The 17,468-nt window shown below is 45.0% G+C and overlaps 1 protein-coding gene across 26 annotated transcripts in view; it reads left to right on the forward strand.

Moving 5' to 3' along the window:
• MAP2 (microtubule associated protein 2) overlaps positions 1–17,468 on the forward strand; it is a 350,150-nt gene that overhangs the window by 233,444 nt on the left and 99,238 nt on the right. For all 26 annotated transcript variants that reach the window (XM_034785842.1, XM_034785840.1, XM_034785849.1 and 23 more), the window contains one exon: positions 2,315–2,596. In XM_034785842.1, coding sequence (XP_034641733.1) covers positions 2,335–2,596 — 262 coding nt within the window. In that variant the 5' untranslated portion in view covers positions 2,315–2,334. The remainder of the gene's footprint in view (positions 1–2,314; positions 2,597–17,468) is intronic.

A 17,468-nucleotide genomic window follows, 5' to 3' on the forward strand; every position in this document is an offset into this window, starting at 1 on the left:
GAATGGGTGGATGGAAACTTTGAGTCAATATTTCTGTTAGCTTTTGTTCAGTTTAATAAAGGAACACAGCTGGGTATATACTTTTTTTTTTTGACAGAACAAGCTAAATTCTGCCCTCAGATACATGACCCTCCTTAGTGAAGTCCATTGATTTTTGCAGTGTGTTAATGTGTTATCTCCAGTGGTAAGACTTTGCCCCATGCTCTCACGTTTCTGGAAAGAACTTTGATCACAAAATGTTTTTAATTTCATAGCATGACGAGAATTAAAGGCAGATGACTGCCTCAAGTACACGAGGGCACCAACTTGTACTTTCTCTTCCTCTGTTCCACCAATAACATTTTCCAGGCTGCTGGTTGACTTGAGATGACTGCATCATGGCTTCCTGGCACTCATTGTATGAGCCGAAATCTAATTGATATAACTTACAACAGAGAATAAAGGAAGAGGAGGAAGCAATGGTGGTGCTATCCCATTGGGGGCCCTAAGCAGGAATATTTTTGTGGGCCTCCCCACACATACAATACTAAAACAGGCAAATTCTTATGAAAATAATAATAATAATAACAAGTAAATCGAGGGCCCCCTTGAGATGTTTGCAGCCCCAAGCAATTGTTTAGTCTGCTTAGGCCTAGCACTGGCACTGGGAGAAAGCACAGGGCAAGGACTAGTTAATATAAAACAGTATCATATTTTTGTGGCTGACTGAGATGCATAAGTCCTTCTGTCCACCCCAATGCACCTGGTGATTTTGCTAAGCTTCCCATTTTCACTACAGCAAAGAGAAAATATTATAGGGTTTTTACTCAGTCCAGTGTTCCCCAAAGAAGTATGCTATCTAGTACCTAATATACACAATGCTATATTTCTGCAGGTGAGTATATATGTTAGTCACTTTTATATGGGGGTTAAATTGAGTGACTGATATTATTATTGTAACTGAACACTAATATTCTTATTTCAACAGGATTTTTCATTAAAAGAAAAATTTGTCAGTAGCTCAGAAAGTCAATATATGATTAGAGTGGCGGAAATTATTTGCTGTGTATAAATTATCAGACAATTTAGCCTTTTGTTCTGTTTGCAAATCAGCTATAAACTGATCCGGATTCCGGTGAATACATTTGTTTATCCTAACTATCTACAGAATAGTTTTGACAAGCCATTTTCAGCCTGTTTTTGGCAAACTGCTTTCTTAGACTGTTCGCTCTTTGGGATTGGCCAACTATGGCTTTGTCTTCACTGATAAAAAAAAAAAAGTGTGTTCTTTGCATCAAGTTTTTACATCATAGTGAAGATAAGGCACAAGTAATCTTTAGCCATGACGTAGCTGGTTAGCTAGTCAAGGTCAGCCCGATGCCCTTCCCACCTGGGGTTTAGCTCGACTAGCTATATCGAGGTAAAAATTCCTGTGCTTTGTCTCCACTAGGATTGTCCATTGAGATAGCTAACTCTCGATATAAAACCACACTTTTTTGTACAGTGAAGACAAAGCCTAAGTCCCATGGTACTTTTTCTGCTCCCTGATGGAATGAATGAAACATTTTAAACAGGAGACTAGCAAATGAGGAAAAGTGTTATATTATTTGTGTTCATGCATAAATACCTTTATTCACAAAGGCTTGTATGAAGAGCAGCTATTCCCCAAACATTTATGTGAACAAAAGAAATGTGTGTGAACGTTTGCAAATCATGAGTAAGAAGGGATCTGAATGCGGTAAAGGCAAACGTAGGTTCAGAATCCAAACGAATATTCATGAATATTGTTTCTGCCATGTCTAGCGGTATATTATAAGCTCTTTGGGGGCAGGGAGCATCTTTTTGTTTTAGCACAGTGGGGTCCTGGTCCATAACTGGAGCTTCTAGGTGCTACTGCAATACTGCTACTAATTAATAATAGTAGCTGTAGCTAAAGAGTCATCATCACATTCTCCTCCTCCATCACCAGGAGATGTCATTGTTTCCATGAGGAATGAGTCATTTGCCATTACTTATATCCAAATGTTTTTGAACTCACTGAACCCAACACTGATTCATGAAAGATCTTCCATCAAGAACTCAGTGGCAGAAACCAGCGTAATCCATTGAGGTCAATCTGAATCTGGCCCGTACAGTTTAATAATCTTTTTTAAAGCAACTCAGTCATGTGCAAAGTGAACTTTGATTTACTTGTAAATCCCTTGCCTGGCAGTGGTTTGGGGTTCCCTGACAATGTACTTGAGAAATGTGTATGTGCTATGCTAGGATTGTAAACAATGAGCCGGGGAAACCATCCCCAGATCACTGCTGATCTATCTTACTAATGTAATTACAGGACAGAGAAAGAGAGGAAAAATGGCAGATGATAGGAAGGATGAAGCCAAGGCACCGCACTGGACTTCAAGTCAACTAACAGAGGCTTCTTCACACCCGCATTCCCCTGAAATTAAGGAGCAAGCTGGTGCAGGTGCCGGACTGGTCAGAAGTGCCAATGGATTTCCATACAGAGAGGATGAGGAAGCAGGATATGGTGAACGCGGGCAACAGGGCACATACTCTAGAACCAAAGAGAATGGGATCAATGGAGAGCTATCCACAGGAGACAGAGAAACAGCAGGTGACAAAACCAGACTTCGGCCCACCCTCCCTTTCTCCTATAATATCTTGCTTTGAGGTCACTTTGGTCTGAAGGGGAACACATTGCGTTTTCCCACATGTGCAGTGCGAGCTCTCAGAGGGCAAATCCCTGGTGTTTGCTTTTTATAAGTACTTCCTTTGCTATCCTTTTAATTGCTCCACTGCAAAAAAGAGACTTGTAACATAAAACTTTGGGCTTTGATGGGGTAGCCTAAACCCTTCATGACAGGGACCATGTTTTTTTCATCTGTGTAGGTACCATGCTCACCATAGCAGGACCCTGATCCTAATTCAGGACAGCTGGCAATACGCTAATATAAGCATTAAATAATATATGACATTGGGCCTGGTTTCTGACTGGTGAAAGTCAGGTGTAAACCCCAAGGAGCTCCGTGGATATTCTGGTGTAGGGGAGATGAGAGTCAGGCCTATTGTGATATCATGAAGCAAAAAAACCAATCAGTTGCTGTGTGATAATGCTCCCCTTTTCCTAGGGGAAATCCTAAAGTCTTTTCTCAGGGCCAGATTCTGCCACCATTCCATTGAGTAGTATCTTACTGAAATCAGTGAGATTACTCATGGAGAAAGGGACTACTCACATTAGTAAGGGTGCCATATTCTGGCCCTCTGTGTTTTTTCTGACTTTATACAGGCATATCTCCCCTTGCAATCATCGGGAGTGTCATTGATGTGTAAATTGGATAAGGACTTTAGGATTCAGCCTGATGAAAAAAAATCTGATTGTATCAAAATTAATGAAATATGCAAGATGGGCATCTTATTTTAGAAGCAAACAGTAATCTTTCCTTTGCAAAACTCACAGTTTAAGCCCTAAATGCACAATGCAAGGGAGTTTCTCTCTTTTACAGGCACTGCTGCCCTCAATGCATCCATCCATGCATGCTAAGAAGATCATTTTAGTACCATTTACTGGCTGTTGACAGCACTTTATGCCACCCATAATTTCTCAGCAATTGGACAGTTTTTAATCTCCAGATCCTAATGTAGTTTCATAAGAGATTGTGCTGGAAATGATAGGTCTGTTAAAAATATATAGATTTAAATGTTGAAAGATTATCCTTGTGGTTAGCAACAACTCAAAAGCCCAGCGATAAAGTAAACCTGTTGTGCAAGCACTAGTGCAGACATGTTCTTGGTTGTCCTTTGGGTAGAAGGATCCCTTTCCCTTCCCAGTAATCTAACTTTCTTCTATACTTAGCGACAAATAGTCATATGTAGTCAGGGCTGGATTTCCAGTTAGGCACAGTAGACACATTCCTAGGGGTGCCTGACCTCTCTAAAACTGTGTGCAACACAAAGGTCAGCTGTAGGCACGGGGGGCACTAAAGATGCTGTGCCTAGGGGTGTGTAAGGTGAAAATCTGTCCCTGTACATAATGCTTTTTTAATCACCCACACTCTCCGCTCATTATATTTTATTATTATATTGTATGCTTGGCACTTTACAACAAGTACTAGAGGAAGGATGGTCCAGTGGTTACAGAGCTAGCCTGGGACACAGAATTGTAAAAATGTGGGGCTGGAAGGGACCTCAAAATGTCCTCTACTCCAGCTCCCTGCACTGAGGCAGGTCAATGATCCTTGACAGGTGTTTGTCGAACCTGTGCTTAAAAACCTCCAGTGATGGGGATTCCACAACCTCCCTTGGAAGCCTGTTCCAGTGCTTAACCATCCTTATAGTTGGATAGTTTTTTCTAAGATCTAATCTAAATCTCCATTGCTGCAAGTTAAGCTGATTATTTGTTGTCCTACCCTTAGTGAACATGGAGAACAATTAATAATCAGCCCTTTATAACAACACTATACCTATTCGAAGGCTGTTGTCAAAGGCTCTCTCAGTCTTCTCTTCTGTAGGCTAAACATGCCATATTCTTTCAGCCTTTCCTGATATGTCATGTTTTCTTGGGAGGTCAGGGTTCAGTTCCCTGCTCTGCCATAGACTCCCTGTGTGACCTGGGGGAAGTCATTTAATTTCTCTGGGCCTCAGTTCCCCATCTGTACAATGGGGATAATACCATTGCCCTACCCCACTGGAGGGTTGTGAGGATAAATACAATGCTACAGTGATGGGAGTCATATAAGTACCTAAGATTAGCCTTATAATCTACTTGTACAGTGTCCAGATGGGGAATGAGATGGGATGAGTCTCTGGCAGTGCACAGCAGCAAACATCTTGCTAATTCCTTAATTTCTCTTATATTTTAAGTAATGTTTTCATAGGCAAGGGGTTGGCCAATAAGGCATTTATAGTTGAAGCAGTGTAGTCCAATGGCGGGGGCATTAGACTAGGGGGTCGGAGACCGGGGTTCAAGTCTTGGCTCTGCTACTAATCTGTGTGAGGTTGACTGGGCCTCTTTACTTCCCTGCACCTCTATTTACCCTCCCACGCTTTGTCTATCTAGGTATTTACTTTGCAAGCTCTCTGTGGCAGGGACTGACTCTTGTTACATGTATCTACAATTTCTAGCACAACGGAGCCCTGAGCTCAGTCAGGCCTTCTAGGTGCTACTTTAATACAAATAATTAATAATAACCTAAAATACAACACACTTCTACAAACTTACAGTTGAAAGTGCACAGGGAGCCAAGGTAAAGCAATATAATTAAACCAAACTGGGGCTTCAAATTTATTTATCGTGTTTTTCCCTGGGGCAACCACACTAACACATACCAGAAGAAACCCTGGCTGTGCTGTCTTCATGCTGTAGTCTATAAGTACAGGACAAAAAATACCTGAATGGAAGCATAAGTACAAACAGGGCCTCTCTTCTGGTCACTAGACACTTGCCTGATCCTTTCTGATAAGAGCTCATTTCCATTTTAAGGCTTTCAGCCTAACTAGGCTCACCTGCCTCTGATTAACTCAGGTGCCAGTAAGAAATTGAGATGTAGACCCCAAACACCCGTGACACTGCCTGGCATGGTGTGGCCTCCCTCTGCCATGGCTCTCCTCCACTCCTGCACTAACCCCCATCACAGAGCTCATGCTGTAAAACTCAAGGGCTGAGAGGAAAGCCAGCATTAGCGGTAGTCAGCTCAGACAAAGGCACCTCACCCAACTCTGAAACTGAAGGGGGAAATAATCGTTATCACTAAAGCATGTAGAATACCTCACCGCAAGTGACATTCTTAGGGTTGCGCCATTCAAATTTACTGTTGTGTCTCTCTTTCAGCATCCTCCTAAGATTCACTGAGCCTGACCTCAATTTTGGAATCCCCTCTGTCAGCCTGTTGCAGTGGCTTTGATTAATCTCCCTTGGTATCGTACTGGTAATGGCTGAGGTACAGAGCACGATCTTTGTCCCCCTTGTAAATGGAAACAAAATCCAAGGAGGGGAATTTCAGTGAGGGTACTGCAGCGGGGTAGACTCGGGGCCTGATCTTGCCCCCCATTTAAGTCAGTGGCATAAGACTGAGTGGGGCAGGATCCCCCCCACTTAGCTTTAAGCTTGTGGAATAGTCCTTAGAAAGTCATTCTTGGTGTCGTTCTGTTGTATAAAGTGTAAGGAAGGGCAGTAGCGTAGCAGATTCCTTGTATATAAAGACAGGTTTCAGAGTAGCAGCCGTGTTAGTCTGTATCCGCAAAAAGAACAGGAGTACTTGTGGCACCTTAGAGACTAACAAATTTATTAGAGCATAAGCTTTCGTGGACTACAGCCCACTTCTTCTCTGTATGCATCCGAAGAAGTGGGCTGTAGTCCACGAAAGCTTATGCTCTAATAAATTTGTTAGTCTCTAAGGTGCCACAAGTACTCCTGTTCTTTTCTTGTATATAAAGGTGTCCACTTCGGCCTTCTTTCTTTTCTCCCATTTAACATGTGCTTCATTGATACTGTATAGTGCTTATTTTGTAATCAGAAAGTCATGCAATACTAAGCTACATCTACACTACAGCCGGGATCAACATTCTGAGATTGATCCACCGGTGGTCGAGTTAGTGGGTCTAGTGAAGACCCTCCAAATCGACAGCAGATCGCTCTCCAGTCGACCCCTGTACTCTACCCCTGACGAAAAGAGTAAGGTAAATCGACGGGACCCCCCACAGTGTAGACCCCGCAGTAACTCAACCTAAGATGTGTCGACTCTAGCTACATTATTCATGTAGCTGGAGTTGCGTAGCGTAGGTCGACTTACCGCTGTAATGTGGACATAGCCTTAAAATTCTACATATATTACATCTGTACAGATACCTTTATCAACCAAATTTGTAATCTAAAGAAAGAATGAAATCAGGTTTGGTTGGCAAACTGCCTTGTTGAGAGGAGAGATCATGATGATGAGATACTGTGAAAGTCAGATGTTCTGGCACTCCAAGAGCACCAATTACCCCACTCGTAGCTAGCACAGAGTGCAAGTGTTGGCAGTGATATTTTATGAATTATTTCTATAAAATGAATGTATTCTTTCATTATCAGTTATTGAGAATAGAATAGATCCAGAGATCCCTGATTTATATATATTCCTGGAACACCCAAAATACTCATATAAATCAGTGAGTGTGTGTGTGTGCACACACACACACACCATTAATTTCAATGAATATATTGGGTGCTCCAGGAAATATATTGGGCGCTCCAGGAATACAGGTTCAGAACTGTAGCTCTCATGAAGCCATCTGTTATGTGAAATATGTGTTCTAAAGGGAGTATTACTGTATAAACTTTATAAATATGTACTTCACTGTTGAGTGGACTGACTTCAGTGGGCTTTGAATCAGTATCTGCACAGTCCTGAATAATCTTGGAGTATCTTCTCCCAGCATGCACTTGACTCATTGTAAAATCTGCGATAGTAGCACTTTGGTCACTGAAAAGTCTTGGTCAGGAATTTGGAAGGGATAGCTCTGGAATCCTATCAATGCCTCACACCACCTTCAGTAGGTTATTAATTCAAAATCCAACACATATTTAACTTGCAAAGGACTTTAAATGATCAGGCTTGTTTAGTATGTTTAAAATGTATTTGTTATTGAATTTCTTTTTTATTCAGTAATGTGATGACTAATCTGGCCAATTTATATAATTGGAGGTAAAAATAGCTGGATTCATTGTAAAATCTTTTCCTTATAAGCTGTTTTAATGTGTCGTTATGTATAATGACTCAGTTAATTGAGCACTTTCTTCATGATATACCTAAAGTAGGGCTATAACGTAGGGGGTTTGGATTGCTCATGTAGTTACCTGATGAATTACTTTTTAACAATTTGAGAGAGTTCCCGGAATGACATTATCAGAGCCACAGGATAGTGGCCTGGGCCGGGGTACTTTGTTGTCTTATCCCATGTCAGAGAACAAATGGCTGTTTGCCAATGTGCCAAATGCTTGTCCTGACAGACTGACAAACATGGAGTGCTTCACTGATCTGCACAACCCCCTAATATTCGGGGAGAGGACAGGCTGCTGAACAATTACAGCAGAGACCATAGCCCAACAGTGAGACAAGTGACTAGCCCAGCCTCCCTCTCCAGAGAATATAAATCCACCGGAGAGGTGTATGGGAGGGAGTACATGATAGATGGTTGGGCTCTGCGGTGGGGGGTTTATGGTGTTTTGGTGGGGCCCAGGGATTGGTAAAATATGGGCAGTAGGTGACACAGGAGGAGAAGGGGAATGTAGAACTATTAGGGGAAATTGGGGAGGTAACGGGAGGGAGTGAACTTGGGGGTCGAGTGGAGAGTGAGGCTGAACCGAAGGATTGGGAGGGATACAGAGCCTGTGGTAAGGGAATGGAGAGATGAGCATAAAAGAAAGGGAGAGAGAAAGAGTTTGGTGGCAGAGCGAGTGGGCAAGGAAGAGGCAGAAAACAGTAGAGAAACAGAAGAGACACATGCAAAAAGGAAGAAGTGACAGTAAAAAGAAAGTGATGAAATAACATCTGCCCTGCTAGAAACAATGAGCACTGCCTCAGGGGAGCTAATTCACGGCAGTGAGGGGAGAATGGCCTGGGGAGAAGCAAGTCCTGTTACCCTCTGAATTCACATACTTCCTGATTGGGCTGTTCATTTTATAGAGCGGTGATCACTGCTGCATGGAGACATTTAAGAAATATGTTTACAAAACTCCTCCCTGACCCATTAGTCTGTAAACAGGCATTAACTCTCTCCAGAGAAGCAGCTGGGGATCCTGCACCGAAGGGCCGTCGTGGAACAGTTACTAAATCTGAGGAACAGAAGCAGTGTGTACCTGCAAGTTGGCTTTGAGACTCTCATTTCCCAAGGAGAGAGATGGTGATTGAGAGCACGCTCACGCCCACTTTAACCACAATACAGTATCACACGGACAAAGCCCCCCCGATCCATACTACTGTTTTCCTGCACACTGCCCTCGGTTGCTTAGGCTTCACAATTCACAGATGTCAGGCCTCCTGGCTGAGGAGTCTGGCCAGGGCTGGTCTCATCCACAACCCCCAGGAAAGGCACCTGTAGCCATTTCAGCATTCTAAGGGCCCGCTGCCCCTGACAGCGAATACTCCATGCCGGGAATCAAGTCTGGGTCTCCCCCAGGGCAGCACTCCATGGGTACATCTACACAGCCTGCAGCAGCGAACCTCCAAGCCCATCAATGGACTCATTCTCCCATGGCTCACACTTCACTCTAAAACCAGCTGTGTAGATGCTCAAAAGCTTGTATACTCAGCCACTTTTACAGCTGTTGTGGGCTGTGTAGACATACTGTGAGGACACTGAACCACCGGTCTGCCTGGTAATACTGTACTCCTGGGGTCAGAAAGAATATCACCGCAATAAAACTAAGTAACGTACAATGTAGGTTCTCATGTCTGTGTCTGGCCCCTGCACTCCCTCCTTATAGACACTGTAATCTTCCTCCAGGCAATGCTGAGAGACCGCACTGCCACGTGGAGTCTGAGCCCAGTCAAGTGGAACAATTGTGCGCAATTGCTTGTGCTGACTCTGCAGCACAGGGGGTGATTCAGAGACTTGCTCAAGTTCACTAGCACTTAGTACTCAGCTGGGGCCTGACCCGACTCCCACTGAAAACCAGTGGGGAAACCTTCCATTGACTTTAATGGGAGCTGGACCAGGCCAGCAGCCCCAAAGAGAGCCAGAGCACCCTCTCCCCACTTTGACTCTGGCACCTCTGCAAACCTGCTTCCAAAAGCTGCTGCATTTGTCAAGCCTAATTGGGAGAGTCTGGGGGCTGAACTGCAGCCTCATGAGCACGGTAGGATCTGTACACCAACTTCCCTCGCACTGACATTGCCTCAGCCTGGTAATCAATTTGTCCTTGATACATTCATACTTTTTCCCCTCTGATCCCTTCCCTAATTTAATCTTCCTTTCTCCTACCCCGTCTCTCTCTCTCTCTGACATGCACACACACTAATCATGATACTTCCACAGCACCAGCAAGCAAGCAAACGGGGCTTTTGTTGGCATCAGCCTTCTGCCCTCCAGGGGAGCTTGGACAGTGGGAGTGGATGATTTTGGCAGTCCCGACATTACTGCAGCATTTCTCCTCTTCATTCAGCTATTCACACTGCACCACAGCCCTTGCAGTTTTGAAGCTGACATGGTGTTAATAGAATTAAAACAGCATCTTCAGGCTCCATTGTATAACATTTGGCATGCGGGGGGAGACTTCCCTGCCTTTTGTTTCAACTGTGCATTTTCAGTTGGAATACATTTAGAACAAAGAGGTAGGAGAAGCAAATGAAACAGCTCGGAAGAAGGAAAATCAGTGAGATCTAAAGATAAATCTGATTTGTGTGTTTACTCCCTTTCATTCATTATTTTTAAAAAGCTCAAAGAATATTTCTTATTGTTTCATTGGTAAGTCCCACAGGGATGAAGCTTTAATTAAGCATGCCAGTCTCTCTCCTTTTCCCCAGGAAATTGTGATAGTAATTACTATACACCATGCATCTTGCTTGCTGATAGACACTAGCAAACATACATTGCATTTCACAGATCTGAAATTCATGCACTGCATGTTAGAAGTAACATGAATCTCATTCTCTGTGACATCTTGTCTGAATATATCAGACATGATCAAATTATGTTGTTGGAGAAGGCATAGACAGAAGCTTTCGAGTGCAAGCTCTCTGGGGCATTCCTTGGGCAATACTTTTCCCCATTCTCTGTTAAGACTCTTGTATAGCCCCTCCTCAGTGGTTCATTTGGAGGAGACTGGGAATGAGGCCAGGGTAATTCTCTCTCCCACCTTCTAAAATAGCTGTCCCCTAGCTCTGTTTGTTTAATAACTGCTGCAAATGCATTTGCCCTTGCCTCGGTCTTTTTCTGTGGCTTTCATGATCATTTGTTAAGTTTGGTAAGATGTTCATTCCTCACCCGTGTTTGGTTCCCCCCCTCTGAGGAATTTCATAAATCAGTCACTGTCTCTTTTAGTATTTGGGGAGCTGTATTTTAACTCTTTGCCACCCCTTTTCATTACAGAGTGCCGTTTTTAAAATCATGTCTCTTCTCTGAGCTGACAAGGTTGCCATGCTGCCTGGATGCTGACTCTTCGTCTGCTTCAATGTATAGAAAAGCGGTGAAGCAGATTTTCGAAAGTCCTCAGCCAGACTTTTAGAAGGGGTTCAGCTCCCATCTAGGCACCTACATGAAATGTCCAGATTTGCAAAAGAGCACAGCACCCAATAGCGCCTATTGAGAGCCGCGAGAGCCGCTGTGTGATGAATGCCTGCTAATTTAGGTTCCTAAATGGGAGCTGAGCTCTTTGGAAAATCTGGCCCCAATGTAGGTAATGACACTTCTGAAAAGTCTGTCCATGAATGCCTAAGGGAAGGATTTTCAAAAGCTCCTAAGTGACTTAGGAGCACAAATACTTTTATGACTGGGATTTCCAAAGATGCCTGAGGGAGTTAGGCACCCATTGAAATTCACCTGTCAATCATCTAATGCCATAAAATGCCTTTTAAAATTCCAGCCTATGCTTCTAATCATTCAGGCACTTTTGACAATCCCATCCTACACCAGCCTTCGTAGAATAACTCCACGGAAGTTACAGTCACATACCTCAAGGTTGAATCTGGCTGGAAGAGACAACAAATGAGTTGTATTGGTTAAATAAATAAATAAATTGGCCCCATTTATTATTTTAATTAGTTGTAATGTGTTCTTTCTTATAATGTTAGCATAATAAGAGAACCAGGAATAAATAGCTAAGATTCTTTCAGGATGGAGATGTGAGCTGAATACAACTCTGTAGTCATGGCAACAAGAGGGCTAACTTGTTGCAGTTGATGTTCCCAGATAACATCATCAGTAATGGCCTTGGAGAGCCCATTGATATAACAACTGGAATAGCAAGGCTGACATGTGGCTGAAAAAATCTTTGACAAGATATCATTCCAACCATGCTCTTAATGCATGATGTATCCTAAAACCTGTATTCACTGAAATGGCCTTTTAAAAATTTCTAATGATGCTTTTATCATTCTGGTATAGCCAGCTTCTACTGTGTGGGATGTGAAATTGACAGATCGCTGCTGCTTTTGATTCTGTGCTTCATCCTTCACTTCTTGCGTGAAGAAGGAATATCCTGTCCGTTAAAGTACACTCAACAAAGAGGCAGACCCTGGCTATAGTCACTACAGTGGGCTGATTTGTTTATTGATGATAATCCCCATCCTCCCGCCTTGGACAGAACTTTGCCTTTCAGTGTTACTGCCTCTGTCCCACATTAGTGGCTGGTCTAGTAGGAGTTCTTAGACTCTTTCCTCATTATGTGCAATGGGCCAATCTGCTTCCGCCATTACTAGAGTATCAGAAGTAGTATGATTGATATTACAGTAGTGTCTTGAGGCTTTAATCAAGGTCAGGGCTCATTGTGCTAGGAGCTGTACAAACACATAGCAACAGACAGTCCCTGCCCTGAAGAGTTTAATCTAGGTAGACAAGACCGACAAAGGATGGGAGGGGAAATTGCAGCACAGAGAGGTGAAGTGACTTGCCCAAGCTCACACAGCAGTAGTGGCAGCGCCAGAAATAGATTCCAGGCTCCCAGCGCTCCATTTGCCAGGTCACCCTGCCCCTCCACAAGAGGTGTCTCTCTAGCTCTGTCTCTTGCAACTGTCTTGCTCATCCTCTGAGGCCAACAGCAGAGCCCCTTAGTGGTGCCAAGAGCATTTGTACGGTGAATAGCTACCTGTCTCCCTCCTCAAACCCCTCTGCTCGTCACCTGAGCTCAAATGACCAAGGAGCAGTAGAGCTGACGATGCTCTTACTCAGCATCTCCTGTGCAGGGCATACTGCCAAGTCACTTGGCTGATTCTTCACTTGCATAAAGAAGGCTGAGAATTTTATAATGATTATTTTTAAGTTGTATCACCGCAGCAGCCAGGGCCTAGTGCAGTTGGCCTAGTCAGAGATGCCCTTTGTGCTACGTGCCACAAAACACATAGGAAAATACCATCTCCCACCCTGAACTTGCAGTCTAAGTTAGGGCAAGATACACAACAGGAGGGGAAGGGGAAAGGGTACAAGGATACCAGAAATTAGAAAAACTAATTATATAAACCAGCCGTGGCGCTGGTTCAGGAAAGCAACCCTAATCCAGAAGGGCACGTAAGCATGTGCTCAGCTTTAACTATGTCATTAAGTCCCTTTGGAGTCAAAGTTAAGCAGGTGTTTAAATGCCCTTCCTGAATCAGGGGCCATGTGCATAAGTTGGTGGTGAACAAAATGTCCTCTCAGCCTATTATGGCCATTTTAGCTTATTTAGCATTCGCAACATGCCGCTGAGAGAAGCTGAGGCTGGAGCAACTTGTCAGTTCTCCATCAGACGTTGCTAAATTGATGGCTGCCGGTGGCTCCAAATGACACAGCTGGCTCAAGCAGGAAAGATAGCTGTCATGACGCACCCTCACTCCCACTGTACCAAAGGCAGTGTCTTTTGTTTCTCTCATTCAAGCAGAACGAAACCTGTTTGCTTGGCAGCATGGCAAAAACGCAGGCGTGCATTACAAAGTTCATCAGGGAGGGATGATGGCAAGGGGTCTTTAGATTATCATTAAACTTCATTATCATCTTGGTCCATGCTAGGGTATAATCTCCCATCCAAGTGCAGATCTGAGGCCAGAGGATTTGTCTGATGGTCAATTAAACAAGCATAAAGCTTTGCTTTGCAGTGGTTCTGACAGTTCTTGTTGTAATGGGAGTTAAAATAGCTAGGTAGGTGACATTTTGCAGGTTTTCCTTTATGACTCCTTCCAAAGCAGCAGGCAAATTCATCCCTGGAGTAACTCCACAGTCAGCCAGTACCCCAAGAGGGTTTAGTGTATATTGCTTACCTCATTTTAAAGTTTCCGTGTCCTTTGCTAGCAGCCTCAGGCAGTTATGAGCTTTGTGGTCCCTGAAGATCCTGGTGCAGGGAAGCTCTGCCAATGTTTACCACCACCCCTGGGCAGGGCATTAACCGAGCCACCTATATTAATTTCAAATCACTTTCTCTCATTTTCATTTTATGGTAACGAATGTCTGTGGTTTTGATGCTCTATTAATTCACTGCTAACCACAATTGCAAACCCAAATGCAGGACACTGACTTAGACCAGCCTCTCTCCAGCACAGCCAGCTGCACGTACTCCCCCTCCCCCCAGCCCAGATATGTGTCTAGTTAAATGCAGGTACACCGTGGCATGCAAAGATTAAATATATGCCTATTCATACAAAGCAAGATATGCTCCCTAATCTCCCAAGCAAAGAGGGCTGCCATCAAATCATTTAAAAAATAACAAGTCACATAAACAAGCTGCTGTTGCATCTAAGAATGCCGGGGGGTGCAGATTTTCTCTTCCACGTTGCCATGCCAACATCTCAGTGCACTGTCTGAGATTTCTTTTTAAGCTCCGCTGAGAGCAAGTATGTAGTCTGTGAGCTTATTTAGCATTCAGAAGTGGACCCGCTGCAAGCCGCACAGCCTCTCTGCAAAGGTTCTGAGCTAGATTCAGACTGTCTGACAAAGGAAGTGAGAATCTTTTTAGATGTTTGCTTCTCAAGGTTAGGGGAGTCAGGGTAGATAGGAAGAGAGATTGGGTAAGCATGGCCATTGACTCCCTGTGTGACCTTGAGCAAGTCACTTAAGCCTCTCTGTGCTTTGGCTTCCCAGCTGTAAAATGATAATAAGGGCATTTTCCTCTCAGAGTTGTTATGAGGCTAGGTTAGCTGTGTTTGTAAAGCACATTCAGATCAGGCACTGCAGAAATGCAAAGTCTCGATTTATTTATTATTATTCCAGGCATGCGTTGCATAGAATATGCCAAAAGAACTATCAGGTGCAAGGAATTGTTTGTTGACGTGCACAAAATCAAGACACCAGGCCACAATTGTGTAGATCAGATTGTGTGAATGAACCTCCTCCTATCTTTGGAAACACACTTATTGAAAACTTGAAAGCTATCTGCTGGGCAGGCAACCACACAGAGGGTATGGAAAGTGAGCATGAGATATCATTATCTCTAAGAAAGAAAACCTGATAACTGCTTTCAGAAAGTCATTTTCACTTGCCACTGAGTAGATTCAATACTTTACAGAAATCAATTTCACTCAGAGCCAGTGTATATTTTAGTGGGGTGGGGGGAGGAAACGGGTCACATTTCATTCCTTGAAACTAATTCATGCCAGTACATGATCACTTTGGTGCAGTTTTCAAGTACAGTGCTATCTAAAGTGTTGGTAAAACTAACTTCAAGCTCCTGCTCCCATACAGTGCACGCTTCTAAACAGAAACATTACTAAAGAACAGCAATTTCTGCTGCCTGTACCATGGAGAGATGCTGGTAGAGCTGACGTATCAAAACTGTTTTCATAAGTGTGTGTTAGACTGTACACTAGAGACGGGGCCAGTTCACCCACAATGATTGCATCATGTCAGTGCTGAGCCCAATGCAATGGTGCCTATGCTAACTGCTGGTCAGCTGTAATGTTAGGAGAAACCAGGCAGGAGAAACTGTTCTTATCTGTCTAGTCTCTTGGTATAATCCCCCCTTTTTATTTAAATATACATTGATATTTTAGTTGGTTATCATGTCAGCCTCTCACTCTTTTCTTTTCCTCTCAGTTTTCTCTCTCTCTTTCTCCCTTATCACCTGTTACTCCCAGCTTTCTATCCTGGGGCTTTCATAGCTCTTCCTCTCTTCTTCATTCCTTTCCCCCTCTAATGTCAACATTCAAAATGTCCCTCTAGGTCAACATCTCCCACTGCTCACAATGAACCAAATCCTGGTCCCAATAAACTCCACCGTACAGAGCCCTCCTAGGCACCATGGAGATGGAAGCTAGTGCAAATCCTGGCTGTGTGGACAAAATGGTTCTGCCTGGGAGGCATGAAGAGTTGCTTAGATTTGGCACCCAGGAGTGTGTTTCTTGCACCTCCCCTTATGGAATAGATGCAAATCTCCTTCTTGCCCTGTAACGGTGCGGGACTCACCCCTGCGACACCTCCTGCTGGTCATTGGGAATTAGCTCTTTTTCCAGCTCCAGATCGCCCTTTGCAGGCCAGTTTCCCGCTGGTCCTCATGTCCCTCCCAGACCCCGGCTCCCCTTTACCTGGGGGCTGCCCCCGGCAATATCCCCACCAGTCTCTATGGGTCTTCCCTCTCTGGGAAACCCCCAACCCTCTAATCCCCACCTTGCCTCAGTTTGGGCTACTGCCAGTCATCACCAAGCCCCTGCTCCCTGGCAGACTGCAGTGTAAAAGCCACTCATCATAGGCAAGGGGGTTCAGACCTGCTGCCTTCCTCTGCCTCCCAGTACCTCTTTGGGCCTTGGACCAGGCCCTGCAGCCTGGGGAGTTGCCAGCCTGGAGCTCGCATGCTCCTCTGGCTCTTCCCAGCCCTGCTTCACTCCTAGTGCCCTTTCTGCAGGCAGCAAGGCCCTGCTCTCCTAGCCTGGAGAGAGACTTCTTTTGGGCCTCTGCCTCACAGCCTTTTTATACAGGCCAGCTGTGGCCTGATTGGGATGTGGCCCAACTGCGGCCACTTCCCCCATCAGCCCAGCTTAGCAGCTCTCAGCCACAACCTTCTCCCAGGGCTGACTTGAACCCTTTTTCCGCTGGAGAGCGGGGAGCCGCCCCACTACATGCCCCTATCCACACTGGACCCGGACCTCTTCAGGATCAATCAACTGTGTGTGAAGCTAGTTTATTAGGGTTACCATTCGTCCGGATTCCCCCGGACATGTCCGGCTTTTTGAGCTAAAAATAGCATCCGGAGAGAATTTGTAAATGTCCGGAACACCCTCCCCCCCCCCCCCCCCCCGGCATGCAGAGCGCACGCGGCTAACAGGGCAGCCGGCCAGATGGTGCCACTTACATGGGGCTCTGACAGCCAGAGAGAGACCCTCCTCCACTTCCCCCTCCTCCCCCCTGCAGCAGAGATCACTCCCTTCCTCCCTCCCTGCATTCACAGATCGCCTCCGGCAGTCTGGAGCTCCTCCCCCACTGCTGCCCAGCGTGCCGGGACAAGTGGCTCAGGCCATTCCTGAGCAAGTTCACTGAGACATTAGGCGAAGAAAGGCCAACAACAAGGGGGCCAGGGGGTCGGAGAAGGGGCAGGGAGGTTCTGGAGGGGGCAGTCAAGAGACGGGGGGGTTGGGAGTTCGGGGGGGGCTTTCTGGGGGTGGGGGTGTGGATAAGGTTTTGGGCAGTCAGGGTACAGGTAGGGGGTAGGGTCCTGGGGGGCATTTAGGGAGGAGGTCTTAGGAGGGGGCAGTTAGGGGACAAGGAACAGGGAGGCTTAGGTAGGGGGTGGGTTCTGGAGGGCAGTTAGGAGCAGGGGTCCCAGGAGGAGGCAGTCAGGGGACAAGGAGCGGGGGAGAGGGTTGGGAGTTCGGGGGGGGGGGGGGTCAGGGGGG

The sequence above is a fragment of the Trachemys scripta genome, chromosome 11 (genome assembly GCF_013100865.1).
Source record: "Trachemys scripta elegans isolate TJP31775 chromosome 11, CAS_Tse_1.0, whole genome shotgun sequence".
Lineage (NCBI taxonomy): Eukaryota > Metazoa > Chordata > Testudines > Emydidae > Trachemys > Trachemys scripta.